At 37.7% G+C, this 17,207-nt stretch overlaps 1 protein-coding gene across 1 annotated transcript in view; it reads right to left on the bottom strand.

Moving 5' to 3' along the window:
- The window catches only part of LOC124164597 (sodium-coupled monocarboxylate transporter 1-like), a 31,379-nt gene that overhangs the window by 4,121 nt on the left and 10,051 nt on the right, over positions 1–17,207 (bottom strand). The window contains exons 2-13 of the mRNA XM_046542009.1: positions 15,323–15,641; positions 13,076–13,235; positions 12,501–12,566; positions 11,775–11,826; positions 10,989–11,056; positions 8,778–8,932; positions 6,784–6,924; positions 5,745–5,853; positions 4,925–5,034; positions 4,082–4,265; positions 3,318–3,404; positions 1,242–1,423 (exon numbers count right to left, since the gene is read on the bottom strand). Coding sequence (XP_046397965.1) covers positions 1,242–1,423; positions 3,318–3,404; positions 4,082–4,265; positions 4,925–5,034; positions 5,745–5,853; positions 6,784–6,924; positions 8,778–8,932; positions 10,989–11,056; positions 11,775–11,826; positions 12,501–12,566; positions 13,076–13,235; positions 15,323–15,609 — 1,601 coding nt within the window. The 5' untranslated portion in view covers positions 15,610–15,641. The remainder of the gene's footprint in view (positions 1–1,241; positions 1,424–3,317; positions 3,405–4,081; positions 4,266–4,924; positions 5,035–5,744; positions 5,854–6,783; positions 6,925–8,777; positions 8,933–10,988; positions 11,057–11,774; positions 11,827–12,500; positions 12,567–13,075; positions 13,236–15,322; positions 15,642–17,207) is intronic.

The following is a 17,207-nucleotide window of genomic DNA, read 5'->3' as shown; positions in this document are numbered from 1 at the left end:
ATTAATTTCATTTACTGCACGCTAGAATTAAAAAAATAAATCCTCAAATGTAATGTAAAGACTTGCTAAAGACTGACTTTTCTCGCAAGAAATAAATGAAAATTTATTTTGATGTTATTTATCTAAAACACTCATGCACCATTTACTCCATTATTATTTTTTTTATTGGCATGCATTTTGTTATTTGATGGTGGCTCAACTCAGGTCCTATTACCTTGGAGACCACCTTAAGCTCCTTCTCTTTGTTGTTTTTGTAATCAGATGTAAAAACAAAATGTAGGGGTAAATAAATTATTATTATTATTATTAATTATCAGAGAGTGTAAATACTTGGCTGTACCAATAGGGAAAGGAGGGACCAGTAATATTTTACAGATTATTTATTTCCCAATCGATATCTCTAGAAAACGAGCAGAATGCAACATTTAAGACAAATAATACATTAAACGAATTTTTAAATCTTGTATATTATAGTCAAAAGACATTAGTTGGAAAACAAAAATTGAGAGGCTATTTGGCTCAGGGCTCCTGTAGTGATCAAACGACATCACCCGGATCTTGGCTAGGTTGGTGACCACCTGATGCTCTGATTTGGCTACGTAGTTGGAAAGGCTCTCTTCGATCATCAACAAGTGAAAATCAACTTTCATTTTTTTTCCCTCCCATTCCGGAGTGCAATGAGGTAGACAAAAGGAGGCCAATTCTGAGGCGCCATTTCACGAGTCACAGTGGTCTTAATCGCCTTAGCCGTCATTGTTAGTTACTTTCCTTCGAGAGATTTTGCTTGCATAGGAATAGTATGAATGAGGGTTGTCCGGCATTAGAGCAAGCTGCTGTATTTGTCTAGCTGGTTTTTATTCCTCTACTCCTTGCCTACATGGTACAAACACGTTCCCCATACACATAATACTCTGCAATCCACCTCTACGAAGTTTAGTAGGGTGACCAATCATCAGCGTACAACACACATGAAGTACACTATTGGTACACCTTGTGGTAGTAAAATATAGTAATAGCAAAAGTAAAACGGAAAAACTTGTGCACATAGTTTAAGCCACCATCTTGCATGCCGAACTCCATTCAATACTACGAAACACTAATGCACAAATACTCTCTCATGGGAAGCCTAAGTTCGCTGCAAACTCCGAGCATAAGGAGCAAATGGAAGAAGGCGAACAGTTACACAGCAAAAATTCCAAATGGAGCATATTTTTTTTTCCTGATCGAGGCTTTTCACTCACGTGGCGTTGATGATCGATGTCCCGTAAGAGAGGAATGTGTTGTTGTGAGGCAAGAAGCCACATCCCTCGGTCGTCACTGGCTTCCTCTCGAATTTGATCAGACCCTTGGCGACGGCCGCCTGCTGGCCAAAGGAGATGTAACCCATGACAATCATTCCCGTGATCCCTCCGGAGAGCACTCCCTGAAAGGAAGAGGAAATATAAGGGACTAGCAGGCCACCCAGTAATGCTCGGAAAAAATAGTATCCAGAGGAACTTGGAATTCATGGGTACATGGCAGGATTTTTAGGTAAAGGAGCAAAGCAGGTATGATGGTGTCATACATTCGTAAAAGCAAACATTTGAAAAAACGAATCAATTGAAATTGTCATTCAATTAAAAGCCATGCGTGATGCGAAAAATCGCTGAAGGCGGTCATGCGTTCTGATTGGCTGAAGGACGGTCACAGCGATAGTTTCAGTGACGGAAAAATGGACGCGCCGATTGATGGTAAAGGGAATAGGATTTCAATCCCTCGTACCATCGCGGAAAATGATCGCATGAAACGATCATTTTTCCGCCATCATTGGAGCGATCGCTGGATCTGTCCCTCGGAAGGGATGAAAAAAAATGAACGTTTTATGTAAGATTTTGTACATATCAGTAGACCACCTAGCATTGATCCGGAAAGTAACCCAGAGAAGTGGGAAACTTAGAACTTGGAATTGGAAATGGTCATATTGCAGGATTTTTAGATAAAGAAACAAAGCAGGTATGATGACGGTATACGTATGTAACAGGAAAAAAAGGAAATAACGATTTCCATGAACCGAGCATGGGATCAGCTAACACCCCGCTCCACAATATTGATCGTAATGTGTGTCCGTACGTTCGCAGATCAAAAACGTCGTGTGAACTTCATAGTTAAATGTAAAATCCTTTGAGCTATGTCTTCTCTTTGAGCGTGCTAAGTGGTGTGCCTATCTGGCAGGATGCTCGGCCGCAGAAGTTGCATGACGTGATGTATAAAACGGTTATGAGAAAACGACGCAAGGCACCCGTCGGGCGCAACAGAAAGTAGCAATCAGTAGCACTTATATTCTAACTTTGGTTGTAATTCGTGCGGCTTTATGGAAATGCATAGCGGGCAGAGAGACCGACAACGTGTTTTCTATACATAAATTACTAAATAGGACTTAACAACATTGGCGGAGTTTTGAGTTTTACGTTGGGGGTGAATGAGGGCAGCAATCCTGCAGGGGTTTTAAGGACTATCGAATGCCCCCCTGTGAAACAGAGGGGCCCTCGGAGCCCTCCCCTGGTTACATATTTTTTTCGCAGAAATATCTTTAATAGCTCTGGTTTAATGGATAACCCGATTCACTACAAAAAGAGAACTACATGAGAAAACAAAAATTAAAGAGAGTAAAAAACAAGATTCTTCCCAAGACTGTCTAAAATTCACTTACAAGTAAAAAAATAGGCTTTTTATCCCTTGGAGAATAAAGCGAGGGTGCTGGGTTTAGGTTTAGTTATCAATATTGCGAGCCAATCCTTACTCAGCTATCACTCTCTTCGACTTTCATTTCTAATATACATAATCGGCACTTATGCTTTCTTCTACTAGTGATTTAAAGTTATTATTTTCATTTTAGTGCTTTTTATACAGTTTATTATAGAAGAAGCGTTATTTCTAGACTCTTTCAGCGATAACGGTACTCGTACCAATGGAAATTAGTTTTACTTTTTATTTTGGCTACTCCTCAATAATTTAACCTTAAGTAATGAAATGCATTACCAATAAAATGTTTTCTTTTTTCTTTAAATCATACGCTTGCATATGAATTTGATCTCCGGTCCTAGAAACCTACTTTTTAGCATCATTTAACGAGGCTCCTTCCGTGGATGGGATTAAAGGAAAGACCGCGCGCCTAATATCCTGAGTTTTTCTGAATCAGTATGTGGATCACGTTTGAAGTTGCTGGCGGGATGGCATGTGTGTAGATAGGCGTCAAGGGTCTGCTTGAGAAGTGACCTTGGTCGTGACGAGCGTAGGGGTTGGCAAGGCCTGATTTCAAGGTTCGGCTTCCCACTTACCTTGGAGTTGACCCAGGGGAAGAGCATCCCCAGAGCGAATATTGCCAGCATCGGACCGCTCGTTATGCCTCCCAGAGATCCCGAGACCTTTTAAAGAGTAAAAGAGAGGTCAATTAGAGTGGCTGTCTGGTAACTTATTAGCACTTAAGCCAAAGTTTTTCCTTCCCCTCCTACTCTGCGCAACATTGTAGAAGGAAAGGGCGTTTAACATGTAACATTGGATGGCAACTCCACTTGTTATGAAATTTTTTTGTTGCACTATAAACAATATTTTATTCAGTTCAATATAAAGCATACAAAATACGTATAAAAATAGTATTCGTGGCCAAGGAAACAAAACACGTGCTTCATTCCAATAAGTTCCATACGTTTAGGTATTTGACGATTTTTCTGACTTAAAAGGTCAGAAAACAAACGTGACTTTGGCAAAAATTAGGTAAAAACGTAAAAATAATTTTAATTGCTTTAAGTACTATTAAGCATTAGGTACGAGAAAAAATGTTCCGGAATAATATGCTCTTAATCGTGTATGATAGGAAATAAATTGGGTTTTTGAAATACCTCTTTAACCATTAAAGATATAAAATACCTTGGGAATGGGAAGGTTGGAGAAGAAATTATTTGACTTCATCTGCTCATAATTCCATTGTTAATATTTTTATGAAATATATCGTAAGATACCCTTATTAATTTTTTTAATTCATAAAAATGTACTGCTAGGGTGTATTTTTTAATCTCTGACTTATTATGCCACTTTGGAGTACCTGGATAACTGCACCCAGATTTTCTACAATGAACACCATGCCGACGCAGAATAGTCCAATGAAGACGCAAATGATTTTCATGATTGTCGAGGCCCTTTCCTCCGATATTTTGACTTTCAGCCAAGGGTGAATAAAATCCTCATATATGACGCCGGACATGGCGTTGAGGCCGGTGGACATGGAGCTGAAAATAAAAGGAAATTTAAAATTTTCAAGTTTTTATCGAATATTATTTATTTTAGGATAACACTCAATTTTTTTAATGAATGTGAATCCAAGCCGAGGGTATTTTTTGTGTTGATCTCGAGCTAAAACATGCTTAGTCGTAAATTATTTATGAAGTCTGCTGTCCAATTTATTTGAATATAAGCGTGTGTGGTAACTTCTACATCTGTTCAGAATTAGCCATGAACTCATAATTTTTCAATTACTTTTTTATTGTTTGTACTTGCTTTAGGACCCATAAATAGAGGAAATTAGTTTTTATGACTGGTATTAACTCTTGGCTTTGAAAAAATAAACATAATGTAATTATTTGTATTGAAATAAGTTGTGGACTTGAGCAGAGTTTTTTTAAAGTTAAAAGTAAAAGGCTTTAAGTAGTCCATAAATGGCGTTGAAACGAATGAAAATTTTCAATAAAAACGGCCATGTGTATCTAATATATAGAATTTTATCATTTTACCACTTGGCGATACTCTTAACTCATTACTAATTTAATTGTTGAAATTATTATTACTATGAAGGTATTTTTGGGTATTTTCCCAGATATATACCAATTACATTTCTTCTGCAGAGGTATCTCACATGTGTAGGAAGTATGGGAAAGCAGGGAGTACTCACCTTAAAGCTGCGCTAAACACGCCGGCCATGAAAAGACCAGGCATTCCCGGTAGCGAGGCCGCCACGTCCATCACGTAATAGGGAAGCAGTTGGTCCGAAGCCCGCACAATCTTTGGGGCGAAAAGTGAGAGGGTCGCTTGAGTATTCTTGTCGCCTTTCATTCATCATATAACTAATAGGGTTTCGCTACTCCAGTTTTGCATTCAATCCTTTCATTTCGTTTTCTCACCCGCAAATGTACAATCAGAAATGCGTGTTATGAAACTCAATCCCTATATAGTAATATATCAATAACAAACAACAGCTTTAATTTGAAAATATTTGCTCCTTTTTCAAGCATCAATATTTCAATATACAATGTGCACCACATTGTACAAGTGACTCTGTACGCAGTCACACGCATAGGTGGAAAGTTACGTACACCAAGGTTGACATTTATTCCATAAAAAATCATTTTACTTATTGTTAATCTGGGATTTCCCTCGGAAGATGATGACTAGGTGGTGTAACTGGTAGCACAAACCGGCAATTGGGAGGTCTGGGTTTGAATTCCGGCTAAGTCAAATTATGTTTTTCACGGTGGATTCCATCCTTGGTGTAAATAACAATGTGTAATATGAACTTGGTGAAAAATGTTCGTCGTAAAGTGAGTTATAGGTTTCCTAGAAGCATAATATTTTTATGCCTCTTTATTTTGCGCTTTCAAATATTTTTTGGGAAAGTCATTCATTAATGTGGACAGTAGTAGGCCCTAAGTGTGTGTCCAGGTGAATTTTTTTCTTTTTATCTGGTGGTAAAATGTTTTAGTGCTAGTACTTACTTTGGCTGATAGACGATCGCAGTTGCGGTATGTTGCATATATGAGAAGTCCACAATAGCAGCTCATCATGGTGATGGCCAAGCATCCGAATGTGAAGAAAACGATCATTCTGAAATATAATTTGAATAAAATATGATTTTTTGTCGAAATGCGTGAAAGTTACATAATAATTATCGTTATTTTTTGGGACAGCATTTTTAATTTATTTCTTTGACGACTCCGATAACGCGTTTGTATCTTAAAGACAGTTTTTAATTTTAGCCGTGAATAATTTTTTTTTGTGAAAATCCTAATTTTAATCTAAAAAGATTATTTCCTCCTTAAATGTTTACGTGAATGAGGCTATAAAATTACCTTTGCTGGTAAGACTACTTGACAATTCCTTGATCGTGGAACTAGTGTAAGTTTTGTTAAATTTATGCCATTCTCGACACTGGTTAAATGTAAGACTGAAATTTTGATTTGAAATAATTATGTAATCAAGCGTCCTTTAAAAACTAATTGCTTTTTAATTGGTTAGTTGCAGAAAGCAACATTTTAATTCGTTAAAATTTAGAAGATAATGTGAAGTGCTAAAGAATTTATTCCACAAATTTTGAACTTATTTCGACCATATTTCGACCACGTGCTTTATGCTGGATTATATGATATTTGGATGACGATTATCATCTTCTCTTCACCACAACTTAGCATAGAGATACCCAAGATTGTATAATGCGAAACATTTAGTTTTGGATAAGAGACTTACATCAAGGGCGTAACCAGGATCATAACTAGGGGGGCAAGCCATGGTCTAGGGAGGGGGGCAAACAAAGTTGTGACATTAATTTATGAGATTATTTCCCTGAAAAATAGTTTTATTTTAGTTACATATCTTATACCAATACATATCATTTTTCGTGCGTTTAAAGAAAATTTGTTGAATACTTTATTTTCAATTCAGTACTGATTTTGCTTAAAGACCTTTGCGATTTTTGCTTCTAGGGGGGGGGGGGGCGGCTGCCCCCCCTGCCCCTCTCTGGGCACGCCCATGACTTACATGTTTGCTTTCTTGAGCGAGGGCATTGCGAGGAAGCGTTGGACCATTCCTTGGTTGACGGATATGTGAGTCATCCAGCTGAAGACGCATCCAAAAACAGTATTCCAAAAAGTGTGCCTCACAGTTGGATCAGGGTCAAAACTGAATGCATTCCCGAAATAAAAAAAGGAATATGTTAGTACATCAGTCCGAGTTTAGTATTGAGTGTATTGACATTTTTTCTATCATAATTGTTTGCTTTACCTCATTATGGGTAACATTATCAGGAAAGCTCATTAATTAAAAGCATTATTGCATTATAGCTCTTACCCTAAGATTTTCTAAGATATCAACTTCTGCTGCGGGGACGATTTCTGGGTCAAGTTTTACCACATTTTATTACACTCGCTTTCTTGTTTGTCTTTCCGGGAAAAATCTTGCAACTCAAATTTCAACCACTCCCCGGTTAACTAGAGCGCTGAAATTTTCCGGATAGCTCAGGACTGGATTACTATGAAATGTTCTTACACTTTTACCGCGATTGGAAGAGTACCTCTAGTAATATTCAGGAGGAAAAAATAAATGTGAAGTTTTAAAAATGGCCACTTTAATCCAATCGAGGCGCTGCAATAATAGTAGGTGCAATAAAATATATATCTGTGTAGCGTTTGGTACTTTTTATCTTTTCAGCAGTTTATCTTCAACAGAAGCCGACGATTTACTATTACTTTTATGACTTGCTCTGAAAATTGTACGATGGTACGTGGTATTTTCGAATTCGCACATAACTTCTGCCGTCTCTATGTTCCAATCATCAGTTTAATAAACAAACGTTTGCTACAAAACCATTTCAAATTGAAGGAAGAAGTTAACAAATTGAATGTAGAGATGTAAAGATTTTAAAGAACGGAGATAGTGAGGAACTGTGAAATATTTTTAATGATACCATCTTGGCTGTGAATTGCTTGGAGGGAGGTAAAAGAGCGTACCATCCAATGCCAATTTTATTACTTTTAAGTTAACCTTAATTCCCATTAATCGAAATTTAAGAGCGATACCTTGTATGTAATTGGGAGGAGCCATTCTCCATCATTCACCTTGAAAATATTGTCAGATACATTTGAGAGCGTCACCAGGTTCTGAGAATTAGGTGCGATATAAAGTGAAATGTAAGGTGGAGGATAAATGGAAAGCCCTGTCTTCAGTTTGAATAAAATAATTGTTTTTATTTCAAAGAGATATATCCGTTATTGTAATCTTCAATTTAATTTCCATACAAACCTCTTATCACCATATTTGGCAGAAATATAACGGACATAATTCATTGTCTCGGGCGTGAATTCATGGAATCCACTTAACACAATGGAATGTAAAAAACTTTGTCATTCCACATATATTTATTGCTGTAAGACCTAGATATCACTGGCACGTCATTATATGTTGAATCCCCATAATCATGTAGTCAATACAACAATGAGTTTATGAGGAATTACTAAGTTTTTTAAAAATTTCATTACGTTCAGCCAGTTTCATGAAGTCACGGTCGAGACAACGAATTGTGTCCGTAGAAATATTGCTATGCGTAGAAATATTGCTATGAGTATGGTGAAAATCACCAGATGATTCCGGAATTCCGTAGATGATGACATATCATGTCTAAACCTAAGTCGTGCAGTGATAAATTTACGTTGAATTACAAAGTTTTTTACATTAAATTATTTTAAGAGTCGTTTTTTCAGGGGTCAAATCAATTTTAATTGTAATTAATATGATTAATATTGACAATATTACGCTGTAACGAAACCATGGTCGGTCTCAATAATTTATAATGTGGAAATAGCAAAGTCATTATTCCTTCTATTCCTACCAAAATTTTAAGTGGTTATGGTTGGGAAATTTTCCTTAATTTTTTTCCCACCATAATAAGAAATCGTGAAATGGAGTGGATATAAGGAATCGTTTGAACTCATAAAATCTCAAGCCTCTTTTTGATACTGTGAATTCCCCGCTCTTACTTGAAGAATTCGATTCTCCCGCTCTCGTCATTCAGTTGCCAGACGTTTCCCAAACCTCCGAGAGAGGCCGTGCCTATGACGACCACCACGATCATGGCGAAGAACATCATCACCGTCTGCAGAGCGTCCGTCCAGACGACGGCTTTCAAGCCACCCTGGAAAGAGGAAGCAATCGCGCGATTAAAGTTGTGGTCGGGGAATTGGGTTGGTGTGGTTGCTAGAGTGTTGACGTCCCATCCCGTAGGCTCGGGTTCAAATCCCGGTGGTGGCAGAGAATTCAGAGACTGCCCGATCCCTGCTCGAGTGTTGTGTGGAGGATATTTCAAGCGCAACACTCCGTCCGTCGGATTGGACGTTAAGCAGTGGTTCCGTTAACCATGGCATGCGTTAACCCTCTATGCCCCAATTTTTTACATGTGCATGTGCAGATATCTGACGGAGAACGCCCTCAGGAGGGGAAAAAACAAACTAAAAGTAACACATGAGAAGGGATTGGGTAGGCTAACTGTTACTTTGAAGTCACAATGGTCTACAGAGGCCAAGAAATGAAAAAAATAACAAAAAGGGCATAAATGCGGTATGTTACCTCAAAGTCACCCTGGGGCATAGAGGGTTAAATCCGTTCGTTTAGAGCACACTAATACCGACGCCGAGTTTCTATCCACCCTTCCGTACCTTCCCCTCATGTCGCTAAATGGCCTAAACTGTCGGTCGCCTCCTCCTAATACCGTACTAAGGTTGCGGTTCAATAAATGCTACTTTCGCTTCAAGACTCTTCGCTCGGAAGCGCTCCGGAGTTTCGGTTCTTTCTGCTACTAGTACTAAGGGTAACTCGCATTTGAACCGGTTTTTGGGAGTATTTGCTGTTAAGTGTCATGGAGATTTGTTTACAATGAGATGAGCACAGAATTGAAAGAAAATAAAAAGGAGTCACCAATGTTGTAGTGGGTCAAATGCAGTGGGGGATCTAAGATATGCGCAAGGGGAGACTAGGTGGGGTGGCTGAGGGGTAACCTCCCAGCAGTAGTGGGGACCACAAAAAAATTACCATTCTATCTAGTGGAAATTGGATACTTCAGTCGGAGGCTAAAGCCCCCCTAGCCACCCTCTGGGTCTACCACTGGTCACAAGTTCATTATTTTTGTTTGTGAAAACGAGTTTATATAATACCTACAATAGCTAAGATTTTAACTTTGGTTAATTTACGAAATAATGGAGTTCAAGGGTTAGGTAGTGATTTTACTATAAAAGCTTAGTGAGTATGGCATTATAATAGTATATACGTGGTTATTTGGAAGTATAGAATTTTTAAATAACCAATATGATTGTGTTTACAATGTAATGAGCTTCAGCCCCGAGCGGTATTTGATGGTTTGTTGATTCCAGAATCTTGTCAAAATACAATTTGAATTTACAGAACTTTTTGGTCAGGCTATCGTATGTTTTTATAGTAGATATTTTAATCACTTAAGATTTTAAATTTACTATGTTGATTTGATTCTTTACTCTAGAGCTCTCTTTTACTTAAGCGCTACCTTATGAACACGCGCAATCTGGTTTGAGAGGCCAATTTCTTTCCCTGAGCTGCATAGAATTTACGCGAAAATGAAATTTCCACTTACCTCTTCAGCAAAAAGCTTTTTCGTGGTATCGTAGGTTTCCCTTGGACTAGATCCCGCAACCCGGACTACCTATGACAGATTGATCTATTTTCTAGACCACTACACAACTCAAGAACTGTCCACCCCGAGATCGTCTCATGATATTAATTACAGCTATAATTACGAGATAGCAAATTGAACAATGCCGGATATGTATACTGAATTCAAGTAGAGAGCCTCTTATCTGTGTTTGCTGGATGAAGGTCATGGATGGGTAGGTTAGCTAGTTAATCCTAGCTCAACTACTATCTATGCTAGCTAGCATGAATAGTAGTTGAGCTAGGATTTAAATCGAAAGGGTTTTGGAGGGAGATGTAGCAGCAAGAACAGGTTTCTTAATACCCTCGTACTTTTAGTTAATGTTGCACCGTACGATTCCGTTGGGAATCGAAAATTTCTTCGGCCCAAAATTCCTGCGCTAATTATATTTTATGTGCAAATTTCATGTGAAAGAGTATTCAGGTTTGTGTAAACGGCTTTCGCGTATGCGTCTGGATTTCATCTAACAGGGTTGGGCGCGATAGAAATGTTTGTAACAAATTAGACTTACCAAGCTAGTGTAGAAAATGCACACAAGGCTGACCAGTGGAGTGATCAGGTGAAGGTTGAATCCCGTAACTGTGGAGAAAAAACAATGAAAATGTGAGTTTTTTTAAAAATAGAGTGAAATATATTCTATAAATCTAATGATCAAGCTTTCAAATACAGTGGAGCGTGAGTTTATGGTCTGAATTCATTCATTTCATTTTTATTCATTTCCGTATAAACAGCACATAGGCCACTACGATAGGGAATTGACAACATTCAACAACGAAGGATGATCACAAGCACCCATGCCCTGGAAAGAGGCAGCGTACCCATGCGGGACTCGAACCCGCGACCTTTAGTTGACAGGCACAACTCTATCCCGCCGCCATCGAGGCCGGAATTAAATTGGAAAGATATTAATTATAGAATTTTTTAGGTCTTAACTCATGCCCTCAGTTATTTAAGCAAAGAATTTTATAACGACTACCTGTTGTTCCTCCTACCATCAACGCTGGGAGCTAATGATGAGATGGAACATGATGAAACTTTAACTAAATCCAAAAAATGTTGGACATTTTGGACATTTGGTGCTTTATAATTCAAATTGCTCACTTCTGTCTTTGTTGCTTGAACTATTTCGTATACTTTCTTTCTCATTAATCCTCGTATTTCTCATTAATCCTCCTCTCATCAATCCTAGTCGAAAGTAACAGCTAATTTTTGAGCGAAAACTCTATTTCCTAAGTAACACACTTGATAGTAGGAAAGATAACATTGATTCATCATATTATTCGTGTGTATTTCTTACCTTGGCTGAACGCTAGCGCTGGCAGGTAGATCACAATGGGGATGTAGAGAAACTGTAATGAAATATTGAAGCAAATTAGACAGGATAAGGAGGAGATAAAAGGAAATTCTGGTGTCTAATTTATTTCGGTGGCTGAATATCATTAATGAAAATGTGCAGATATAGGAAAAGTGATGAGTGACCAGTATTATACGAAATTGAGTGACTTCATTTCGTTAACCAATTACGTTACCCTCAAAACTTTGAAGTAAACCCACGGTCTCCGTTTTCTGTTATAAATAAATTTACTGTCGGCTGGAGAGTGAGGTTTCTGTTTAAAATAGGAGATTTTAACCAATTCTCCAAATTAAAAAAAAAATAGATCAGGTGCGAATCCACAGGAGCAAGTATTGACTGAAAGTAATCTTATTTATCTGTAAATATCTACGTTAAAATTCCCTATGTTCTTTTTTTCTTTCACGTGTTGCCTAAACAGGTAGGTGCATTTAAAATCTATCATTAATTAATCATACATCTAAAATACTATAGGTACATATAAAATTAAATAGATGTTTTCGAATTTCTTTTGAACTTAATGGGCAGCAATTGATTGCGTTCAGTTGGATTGCATAGATAATTGTAGCTATTTTGATAATAATCTACACGGATCAAAGTAATAAAATTTGGGAAAAGATCTCATGTTATTTTAATGAGAAAATTGCTATTTTGCGCTGTGAATATACTTACGGAACTGATAAGGTAAAGCAGCGATCCCAGCAGCCGCACTTTTCTGTCGAACCTCACTTCTAGATACTGAAAGCAGAAATGAATTGCAGGCGAATTAGATAAGCTAGAGAATGTAAAAACGAGGTAATTGTAATAAACTATCTTTTCAATGGTAATGCATGCTGGAATATGGACTTAAGGTTCCATGAAAGAGTCTTTTACACATTATGAGGACACATTTACCCGACCTCTGCAGTTATTTTGGTATCTGTTTTAAGATCAAAATTATATCCAGTAACTTATAACTCCATGTGAAACATTGCTCTTCTAGAAAATCATTTCTGTTTTCTATTACATTAGTATTTTATGCTAGTTAATTCCCTCTCCAGATGACTGGTAAGTATCACTTAAGGGAAGTTTGCATTTTCTGTAAGAATATGTAAATTTACGGGCAGTTTTAAATAGAAAAAGCTTTGGTTATCAGTGTATCAGGATGTGTATTTCATGTAACACATTTCATATCGGCATATCGGTTCATCATCTACTTTACACCTTATCTTGATTTAAAAAGTCTATCTGTGCAGCCTACGACATACCTCATAAGATGTCGACAACTGAAGTCCATAGAACACTGGTATGAAGATGACGGCACAACCAGTAATAGCTCCCAAAACTCCAATCATCATTGTGGTAAACTGAGTTCCGTAAACGTATATCTCCGCCGGCATTCCCAAGAGGGTGATCCCTGAAATGTAACTGATAGTAAGGCAATTGAGAGTGAGGTCGCTCATTCCAACACAAAATTGAAGTTTAACTTAAATTAAATTTAAATTTAGGTTAATTTGGAAGCGGGACGTTGTGTAGAAATTATGAGAAAAATATACATCTCGGGCATATCTAAGATAAATGAACGCGAAAGTTTTTCCATTCTTTTGAAGCTCGTTACGTCGTAACACCTGACGCTTACTATTAGAATTGCTCACCTTCCAGCTTGCCAATAGAGATAGCTACATATTGCCCATGATAATTGTACGGGTGCAACTATTGAATTAATTAAATTTTCAGTCCTTTACGTCAAACCGTTTGTGGCATTGATGTTCATTCCAAAAGTTACTGAGAAATATGAAAAAAATAAAAAATGCGATATTATTAATCTTTGTTTACTTATTTGATTTGTCTACTTAACATTTTACAAATGAGGGCATTTTAAATAAAACCTATGGATCGCTTTTACAGCATACACTCGAAATATGGATCTAATGGGCCAAGTGATTAATTTCCCGTAAAAAAATTAATTTACCTGAATGTTAGCAATTTTGAAAAGTATCTAGGAATATTTGCCATTTTTCCATTCCTATGTCTGTTCGTCCTCATTATCTATCCGTAAATCAATACACTATAGTATTCGGGTTCAGTTGATGTTATTTTTATTTCTCCAATTATGCATGGAGGTTTAACACGCCCAAAAATTTAACCCTTTCTTTGTTTATTGAAGTATAACCTATATAATTTTTTCCTGTTGGCAAGTGGACTCATACTTATTTAATGCCAAGTCTTTGCATAATTTATGACTATCTTTTCGGTGCACATTTTATGATGCGTCCCCATCAAAGCTTAGCAATTTGGCTTTTATATCGACGTGAATAATTTACTTTTTTCTGTATCATTGCATTTAAATCCGCAACGGTGTAAAATGACGGATACTCTGTATATTTTAGCATGTTGGTATTAATAATATTCACGTCAGGGGAAAAATTATTAAAATCAGAATGATTTGGATTTTTTATGCGTTGTGTTTAATTTTCTGCAAATCTCCATCTAGCGTTTCGGTATGTTGGCGAAAAGCAATTTAAAATTAGAATCTGTTGGATTTTTACTTACTTTTGAAACCTACAGCTAACGTTTCGGTATGTTGCAGACGGGCGGTTGGCTCTTAACCCATTACTTCTCGACGTTCTTGCATGTGGAATCACCGGGAAGTAATACTTACTCTATAGTTAAATATATCATGGCCTACATTAAAAAGGCGTCAAGATTCTAGACATAAAAGACCCTTTTGGCTCAAGAAAAAGAGAAAGATCTCCCGTCAAGCTTCCAACTAGTCCAACATTATTAACGAAGTGAAATTCATGATGTGAGACTTCGTCATTTCCCAACATTAACAAAAAATCAAGACCAAAATACCCCCATCTAATTCATCCTACGTCGCATTCGCCCAATTTCTTGCCAACCTTTTTATGCACAGTAAAACTCGCGAATGACGAATTTCAGGGGACCGACGTTCTATTTCGTTATAAACGTCATTTCGTTATATCCATAATAAAGGATTTTGCCATATACATCACAGAATTCCTGGCTGAAATTGCGTAACTCTCCTTTATTTTAGCAACAGATCTGTAACAATTAACCATCATCCTACCCTTTCCATCAACCGGCTTTTAAGGGAAGGATTTTAAGATCGACAGTTTAACCTCATCGCAACCAACAGCATAACAAGTGGCGATCGCCTCACGTGAGAACAACTGATGATATGGTAAGGAACAGTAAAATAGTCAATATGGCCGTAATTTATTTGTAAAAGAGGAAATAATTCCTCAATGAACCAAATAATAGTTCGTAATAGCGGGGATTTCGTATCTTCCGAACTCGTTACATGCGGAAAGATTAACATTGGCGATTATAGGAAAGTCCAAGGGACTGGGAACTCGCCTCTTAATGGGGGGATTTCGTCACATGCGTGATCGTTCTAAGCGAGTTTTACTGTATATCTCTGGTGGAACACCAATTGGAAAATAGAAGTAAAGGAAACTTTCTCGAGTTAAGGAATTCAGGCTAGAACTCACCTGGCGATGAGGGAAAGAGACACCGGTACAATTCCCATCTTGCGGCCGCCCATCAGGTACTCGGACGTCGTGTTTTGTTTCTGCTTGGCGAAGAAGGCGAAGTAGATGCCGATGATGGCGGACACGACGAGCATTCCGACGAAGAGCGTGTGGTCGAGGGCGGAGAACACGTGGATCTTGGGCACTGAGCCCACCACCGGCGGCGGCGCTGTCTCCGGGCTGCCCACATCCAAGGCCCCCGGAAACCCCGTGGTGGTGGTCCAGCTGTCAAATGCCTCATTGTCCATTTTATTCCTCGCCTCTGCGGCCCCTCACTTTCCTTCAGACCAAACGGAGATTCAGTCTATATTAGGCGTTAATTAGAATAATTCAGTTTATCTACTAGGTCTAAAAGATAGACTATTTAAAATAGGAATAGATGATATAAAACTTGGATATTTCCACATGGTAATTTATTGTGACCAATATATATATACCTGCTGGTCAATTTGCCTGTAACTCCTCACGTTGATAATGTTACTCGGTAGCGAAACCATTGTCGGTCGCAATAAATTACCATGTGGAAATAGCCAAGTTTTTATTTCTTATAATCCTACGATAAAGGATTTCGACAAAGTTACGCCCATTACTATTAATTATATTTTAAACAATTTTTACTTTTTGTATAGGTCCATCATTTGTTTGACATATTACCTTAGTTTTAAGCATCTACTTATTTGTGCAACGTATGACACATCTCATAACATGTTGACAAAAATTACTCGTGAGCACATTGCGTTCGAAGTGATCGAAGGGGTAGAAATGTTGAAGGTGTTTTGAATGTTCAATATCAAAGTTTACGAGTAAATTTTAATGTCTCTCACCAATGGTTTGAGAACTCAATTACAATTCAATAGTGCCACAATGTGCAGTTGATTACCTATGTTAATTGTTTCAAGTACATAATTTTCAAATCCAAAAAGTAGTCATTTTTAGTTAGATGTGGACGCATATAAGGGACGGGCGCCCCCTCCTAATCTTTGATCGAATTTTAAAGCTAAGCTCTTGTATCCTTCTTCATTGGTTAAAAATATTTAGGAGCACATCGGACGAATTTTACGACGGACCTTCAATAAATAATGAGCAAGGACATAAAATCAAAATACCTCAAAATAATATTTATAAATATATTTTGTAAGAAGTGAACCAAGTGTCTGCCTTAACTAAAAGTTAAGCTGTCTTACCCTTCATGTCTGTATAGTGTCTAATTAGAATGGCTTATCTAAATTTGCATGGTATCTTTTTATAGGTCGCTATTTTTATTTTTTTTTTATTTTTGCAATGGAGTTTTCCCTAAAGTAAAAATTATTTATTCCCATGGGCGTCGCGAGATGTCCGGGTTGTCCTCCGCGTCTATAGGTACATCTTCGTGACGACAATGTCACTCGTGCTGTTGCAAGCACCTTCAGGTTTCAAGTCCGGAAGATGAATAGACGCGGAGGTCAACCCGGAAACCTCGCTACATCTACTGTACCACTCCACAAAAACCTACATCAATAATTAAGTCCTAATTTTGCAGTACATTTCTCAAAAACATTTTTATGAGTGCATAGTTTTTATGAGTTGTACGAGGGTTGCCAAGGCAGTAATTTACCATGTTTTTTTCTTAGATGTTTATACATTGCAAGCAGTAAGGGGGTTGTAGCCCCCCCTTCGATATCCAATTTACACTAGATAGAATGGTAATTTTTCCGACCCCCACTACTGGTGGAATTTTTAACCCCACTTAGACCCCCCTTTTCCCTATCCTGGATCCGCCACTGACTCTATGGAAAGAATGATGTTTCAACTACACACCCAATTTTTCCCCGTAATCTCCATCCTGTTCTATGGTTTTCTTCCTGAG

This window comes from Ischnura elegans, chromosome 8, assembly GCF_921293095.1.
Source record: "Ischnura elegans chromosome 8, ioIscEleg1.1, whole genome shotgun sequence".
NCBI classification, from domain to species: domain Eukaryota; kingdom Metazoa; phylum Arthropoda; class Insecta; order Odonata; family Coenagrionidae; genus Ischnura; species Ischnura elegans.
This window is presented reverse-complemented; position numbering and strand designations above follow the sequence as displayed.